The 7511-nt window shown below is 42.0% G+C and overlaps 1 protein-coding gene across 1 annotated transcript; it reads left to right on the top strand.

The window, feature by feature from the left end:
- Positions 1 to 310: 310 nt before the first annotated feature.
- On the top strand, positions 311 to 6429 carry LOC125520503 (putative chromo domain-containing protein LHP1). Its single transcript, XM_048685456.2, has 2 exons — positions 311 to 1819; positions 6063 to 6429. Exon 1 carries the CDS (start codon positions 609 to 611, stop codon positions 1803 to 1805), a length of 1197 nt encoding a protein of 398 aa, XP_048541413.1. The 5' UTR covers positions 311 to 608; the 3' UTR covers positions 1806 to 1819; positions 6063 to 6429.
- The last annotated feature ends 1082 nt before the right edge of the window (positions 6430 to 7511 follow it).

The following is a 7511-nucleotide window of genomic DNA, read 5'->3' as shown; positions in this document are numbered from 1 at the left end:
CTTTTAAAAAATCTCACGCATTTAAGAAAAAGAAAAAAAAGAAAAAAAGAAAAGAAAAAGGGAAAGCTTCGCGAACAGAAAGGAATAAAAAGGGTGGAAAGAAGAATCTCGGTCGTAGTGGTTACTTCGATTTGCTTTCTACTATGGAGTGGTCTTGAGTTTTGAATCTCGGTCGCGCTGTTTCATTCGGTCCTTTCCAGAAAAGAAAAACATAGAACGTGCCGGCCCAGCTCGGACTGCAGCAGGCGCCCGTTTGCAGATTGCACTGTAACGGGCGCCTGCAGCGCCAAATAGGAATTGCGTCGGCCAATCCCCACCCAAATCCCCTCGTCACCACTCTCCCACACGGTCAAAGGCCACAAGCCCACAAGCTAACCCTAGCCGCCGCACCCCCGCCTCCCATCTCCGCCCCTCCTCTACCCCTGCACCAACGCCGCCGCCCCCCTGCATCAACGCCTGCCCGGGTCCCGGCACCAAGATCTGTTCCCCCGTGTCGCCCCAAATCCCCGAGCCGCCTCCACCAATCCACAAAAGGTCAGCCCACAACCTGAGTCCGCCTCCAGCAGATCCACCTCATACCGAGGGGAAGCAGAATCAGATCTTTGGCGATGGGTCGAGGCAAAAAGGATCCCTGGGCGGCGCGCGGATCCGTCGATCCAGTGGAGGAGGAGGAGGCGGCAGCGGTGATGGAGGTTGAAGAGGAGGAGGAAGTCAAGGGAGACGAAGAGGAGGAGTGGAATCACGAGGAGGATGAGGCGGAGGAGGAGGAAGATGAGTGGGAACAGGAGGAGGAGGAGGAGGCTGATGAGGCCTCGGCGGAGGAGCAGCCGGAGGAGCAGCGGTCGCCGCCCAAGCTGGCGGAGGGATACTACGAGATCGAGACCATCCGCCGCCGCCGCCGCCGCCAGAACCAGGTACAGTACCTCGTCAAATGGCGTGGGTGGCCGGAGAGCGCCAACACATGGGAGCCTGAAGAAAACCTCAAGGCCTGCTCTGATTTTGTTGAAGCCTTTGAGAAGCGGCAGCAACCAAGGTCCTATGGCAAGCGCAAGCGCAAGCGCAAGATCTCCACTGCTCCGGTGGTAAGTCCCAACCCTTCTTCTCAGGGTAGAAGGGGCCGCCCACGGCGTTCAGATCCTCGGTCTCTGTCCCAACGTCCTCTCCCGGAGCGCAAGATATTGCCTCCCAGAGCAAGCAGCAGGAGAGGTACTGATAACAGCAACAGGAACTTGGTTGCGGGCTCTGATGCATCAGTGAACGTGGCTCCTCAGCAAATGCTTGGACAAGGTGCCACACAGGAGGGCAGCTCAAATGTGCTCTCGGTTGGCCTGCCGTCTGTTGTGGTTCATCAACAGGATGAACATCAGCCTGCGAGTGGTGTGTCAAAGGTTGATAGTTCAGTACAGGGACCCCCACCTCAGGTTGGCCAGGTGACAGGTGCCAAGAAGCGCAAGCTTGGGTCTGTCAGGAGGTTCAAGCAGGATGAGGCGCAGCAGGAGCAAGGGCAAGTCGTCAATGGCACAAGTGAGAAGCCTGGCAATGAGAAAACTGATTCCGCACAAGGAGAAACGGGTGATAGGACCAAGGGAGAGGGCGGTGCTAACCGTTGCATCACTAAGATCATCAAGCCAGTGCGGTATCATGCCACCATGACAGATGACGTGCAGCAGGTTTCCATAACATTCAGAGCACTCAGGTCTGATGGGCAGGAGGTTCTTGTGGATGACAAGGAATTGAAGTCTACAAACCCGTTGGTGCTGATAAACTACTACGAGCAGCACCTGCGTTACAGTCCCACCGCGTGAAGGATGCATGGAAGGTATTGGGTTGCCGTAGCATTCTTTAACCTTGTGGAATTTGCAGTGATATAGGTTAGCCTGGTTAATGTACTAGTTGTGATGAATGTAGTAGAATGTGTGCCCTTCTAGTTGCGACATATTTTGTTCAATATTTGTATAATCAGGGATTTATCCTAGGATGGCGTTTTGGCGCCCAAGTGCATCTGCACCTGACAGCGAACATCAAATTCGAAAGAAAAAGAAAAAAAGTCGTCTAAAAATATTCAGTACCGAAGATGTTCGAGTGTGCTAGGAGCGACAAATGACACTCAAGAAGGTCTATGCAAAAAAATATTCTCAAAGAATCTTTGAATAATTGCATTTTGGAAACGTGAATCTGTTTTTTTCTAGAGCTCCTTGATTGTCGTGAAATTTTGCACTTCCCTAGCAAACTCCAGCATTTTCGGTGTAAAAAATAGATTTTTGAAAAAATGTTTTTTCTATTTACTGTTTATACGGAGTTGATCTATTTGGGCTCATCTATGGATTATTTGATTTATCCTATCTAATATTACTTCATTCATTCCAGAATATGATGTGAATTTTTGGGAAAGTTGAACGTTTGTATGCTTGACCAAATTATGGAATGAAATATAAAAAATATGCAATACCTAATATATACAATATGAAAATACTTTTCATAATAGATCAAATGATACAAATTTGGTACTTGTATATGTTGATATATTTTTCTTAGAAACTTGGTCAAACACGCATGTGTTTGACTTTTGAAAAGATAAATGCACCTTATATTTTGGAATGGTTGGAGTACATGTTGATAAGTTATTGTAGATTTAAATAAAAAAGGGCCTCTCCCAATGCTCCTCCTTGTACAGCCGCTAAGATTGCCAACTAAGCAAAAAATATGATGTGGCATGCTAGTTAAGAAGAGAGAGTAGAATGGTGACTCCAGAAAGAAACGGTGCTAAGGACGTGTACCTAGGTGGAAGCACAATTCTGAGTCTATAACGAATTAAATGCACGAAGCTTAGCATCCAAAAGCTTAGCACCTTTGCCTTGTGGACTTGAGTTGCTAAGGCATTTAATATGCTTAGCATCTTATCTAAGCACTTTTTCATTGAGGGAGGTCTAAGTATTTGGACATCTAAGTCCTATGTCATTGATTTTACACGGAGATTCATGTGAGTATTTGTTTTTTTATAATATGTGATTGAGTCACTTGGATGTCAATACTTAGATGTGCCCCATCAGTTTTTGGGTTTACGACCCAAACTAAATGTGTATTTACCTTTTGATTATGGGATTGTAGTGAAATTGTCATGAATGCTGATTTTAATGAATTTGAAATTAGGAGTGATGTCTTTAATTTTACTGAATCTGAAATTAGGGATGATGTATTTATTTCCTGTGCAACATGTCCCTGGGCTCCATGGCCTTCCCTTCCTTTTTTATCAACAGTTCTTGAATTTAATTAGGGATGACCTTATAGCCATGTTTAATAGTTGAAATAAAGAACAACTAGATCTATTTAAAGAACCAGATGAAGTGTCTACACCTAAGTATAGATCTATTGCTCTTTGTAATTGTAGTTTTAGGAGGGGGGGGGGTGTCAAATGTATATTATGGAAAGGTGTGTTATGGTAAGTATTCTCTACTCATGAAGTTATTCATGATGTGGTGCATATTGGGCAATGTGGGTTCATCTTTTAAATTAGACTATGGAAGAGCATGTGATATAGTTAATAGGATATTTCTTATCTCTGTTATCATTTAAAGGGGGCTTTTGCCATAAGTGGGTCTATCTTGTCAAAACTTTTGTTTTGAATGGTTTTGTAGGTACTACCAGTGATTTCTGTGAATCAGGTTGAGGTGTTAGTCAAGGTCACCCTAGTTTCCCTTAGACATAATTAAGTTGTTGATGTATTCACTAGAATGTTCATTAAGGCAACTGTTATGGGCAGATTTTTGGCTTTACCAAATAATTCAACCTACTGGTATCATTAGCATGAAATATGCTCATGATACTCTGATTTTAAAAAAAATAAGATGACTATGTTAGAAACCTCAAATGGATTCTTATGTGTTTTGAATAGTTGTCTAGTATGAGGATTAATTTCCATAAATGTGATTTGAGGCATGTTAACATTGAGCCCCAACCTTGTGCTCAAACCATGTGATACCATGTGATGTAGGAGTATATTGGTGTTCCCCTTCAACATGCTAAACATAGGAAGGGCGGTAGATAAGATTGTTAAAAGAGTTGTTGGGTGGAGAGGGAAACTCACAGTGGCAGATTGAATTTGATCTAGTCTTGCCTAGCCAGCATTCCTTCATTATGTTTCTCAAATGAGCAATTTCTTTGATTAACTCTCAAATGGCTCATTGTTTTGGGGATAAGTACCACCTAGCCATCAAATGTCCTACCACTTAGGCTTGGAAAAATTAGGAAAGAACTTATTGCCCCAAAGAGGTATATTATGGAAAGTATTCTCTACTCATGAAGTTATTCATGATGTGGTGCATATTGGGCAATGTGGTTTCACCTTTAAATTAGACTATGAAAGGGCATGTGACATGGTTAATAGGATATTTCTTACCTCTATTATCATTCAAAGGGGCCCCTTGCCATAAGTGGGTTAATCTTGTCAAAACATTACTTAGGAATGGTTTTGTAGGCATTACTAGTGATTTCTGTGAATCTTGTAGAGGTGTTAGATAAGGTCACCCTATTTCCCCTTGATACTAAATTTAGTTGTTGATGTATTCACTAGAATGCTCATTAAGGCAACTATGAGCAGATTCTTGGGCTTTTTCAAATAATTCAACCTACTGGTATCATTAGCATGCAATATGCTGATGATACCCTGCTTTTTAAAAAAATAAGATGACTATGTTAGAAACCTCAAATGGATTCTTGTATGTTTTGAACAGTTGTGTGGCATGAGGATTAATTTCGGTAAATGTGATTTGATGCCTATTAACATTGAGGCTCAACCTTTTGCTCAAACCATGTGATACTGTGTGATGTAGGAGTATATTGGTGTTCCCCTTACCATGCTAAACATAGGAAGGGGGCCTACAACCAGTAGTAGATAGGATTGTTAAAAGAGTTGTTGAATGGAGAGGGAAGCTCATAGTGGTTGATTGACTTTGTTCCAGTCTTGACTAGTCAACATTCTTGCCTATATGAGTGTCATTAAGTTTCTCAAATCAGTATTTTTTTGATTAACTCTTAAATGGCTCATTGTTTTGGGGATAAGTACGACCTAGCCAGCATAAGTACCACCTAGCCAATTGGGATTTGCTATGTATGAGGAAATATTTTGGAGGGTTGGGTATACCTAATCTCTTTGAAGTTAACATTTGCCTCATAGCCTCTTGGATTAAGAGATACTGTTTAAATAATAACAAGTTCTAGAAACAGAGCATTTATCAGAAATGCACAACCCAATCTCCTAACCTTTTTGCTTGTTCCAACAATGATATCTCCCCGTTTTGGAAAGGAGTTTTGTGAGACACTAAAGATGCCAATATTGGATATCAATGGAAAGTTGGGAATGCTAAGAAGGTTCAACTTTAGGAAGATCAATGGTTGGTTCTGTCAGCTTGGCTGCAAATTTTGGGGATCTTTATATGATCTCTAATGAGCATAACCTTACTATTGCTGAAATCTGGGATGGATCACAATGGAAAATCTCTTGTAGGAGATATTTTGGTTAAAATTTACTGAATATATGGTTTGACCTAACTCATGTTGCCTAACCCATTAACCTCTTTGATGAGAAAGATGTTTTAATCTGGAAACTAAGTCTAAAGGGATTTATTTAGTTAGTTCCTTATATGCTCTTTTTAGTTTCAGAGGTATAACTCTGTTAAAATTCCTATTGTTTGGAAGCTAGTTGTTCCTTCGAATTCACATCTTTTTGTGGTTGCTAGCTAACAATAAACTACTCAACTAGAGATAATCTCAACAAGAGACAAAATGTACCTGGCCTCTCTTGCCTTTTTTTGATATGAGCATGAGTCATATATTCACTTGATTTTTGAGTTATGTTGTTTCTACTAAGATTTGGAGATACATTTCTTTGCTTAATGGAATGAGATGTAGAGCTAGTGTTGATTGTGTCACATGTTGGTGGATTAGTAATGCTTATCATTAAGTTGAAAATGTTGTCCATGCAACCACTTTGTGGTCTATATGGAGAACCCGCATGATTTATACTTTAATTCTTCTTACTGATATGGCTTATATGTGATTTTCAGGAAAACATCTGTTAAGGAATGGGAACTGGATACCGCAAGCATGACATTGAGACTCAAAGCCAAGAAGCATCACTTAGTGGACAATGTTGTGAAGCTTATTGTTCTACATCATGCCCAATCCTTTGTTTGGAGTGCTCTACCATTTGGGGGGGGGTGGACAATGGTGTCAATCTCTATATTTTGGGTGGCTCTACTTACCTTTTTTAGTTACCTGGTTGAACTTGTTTAGATTTCTTAAAACTTTTTTGTTGAGCTTTGTATTCATGTCGTGCTCTGCTTGCTACAAAATGTATGGTCACATGATTTCTTAAAATGGAACCGGGGTATAAGCTCTTGCCCTAAAAAATCATGGGCTTGTGTTCTCTGACTATCTTTGCTAGCATTGAGTTTTCCCATCTCGTCTACAATCAGTACCACCGTCGAAATCACTATGACTAACTAAGGGATAGTACGAGTCGCTACTCGGAGTTGGTAGATTTGCATTCTGGGTTGGTTTCGAGTTCTCCTAAGTAGATCAACTAGGGTTTAACATGATTGATGAAGCTTCGTGGCCATTGTTGTAGGCGGCGGGCAAGGATGATATCGAGAGTATGATGAGTGGTTTGGTATCCCTAAGGAGGACCTTGATGATGTCAATTTTTAGGAGGAAGGGCCACCGCCGATGGAGACCACCTGGTGGTTGTCACTAGTAAAGTTACATATTACAAGGTGTACAACCAATTCTAACTTTTTGGGAATATATGTTCTGCATGAGATCTTGTGTCGAAGATTCAGATACATGCCTGGATAAATAACATGTATATGATGTAATGTTCATGCTTGGGGGAATGGGAAAAGTTCATGGAAGGTGGTCATGGGGATTTTCGTGCCAATGACGTTCTACTTGCATCATTCCTTGGCATCATTGGCTCTCCCTTCGCCCCCAGTGTTGCATCGCAAGGGCAAGGCAGTGATTGGTAGCAATATGGCAACTTCTTCCTCAACTGTAGTCGACTTGGAGGAGTCTCATCGCGCAGACGGCGGGTGGTTGTTGGTCGGACGACTGCTGGTTGAGTTTGAGGTGAATCTAGGAGTAATTTTTAATGAGCTCCGATGTGTGTGGCGGCTCCATGGGAATGTCGCTCCTCAGATATTGCCCAGCAACGATGGTTGGTTTATGCTCAGGTTCAAGGATCAAGGAGATATGAAGCTTGCTCTACTTGCTTAACCATGGCACTACAATCATGATGCGGTTATTTTGCATCATTCGAAGGCAAGGTCAAGCCGGTGGATGTCGCTTACTGAAAGTGCAACTAATCCCTGGATGGTTTTGGTAATTAATAACAACATATATGTCATTGATCTAAAGAACATTGATGATAGATTTCAGAAAAGATCAATTATTGGCATGGCAAGTACTAATGGATGTGGACCTAACCTTAAAAAAATGGATGTGGACCCCTCAAAATG

This window comes from Triticum urartu, chromosome 7A (genome assembly GCF_056163025.1).
Source record: "Triticum urartu cultivar PI428250 chromosome 7A, HENAU_Tu73, whole genome shotgun sequence".
Classification (NCBI taxonomy): Eukaryota; Viridiplantae; Streptophyta; class Magnoliopsida; order Poales; family Poaceae; genus Triticum; species Triticum urartu.
Note: the sequence above shows the minus strand (reverse complement) of the source record. Positions and strands in the feature narration are given on the sequence as shown.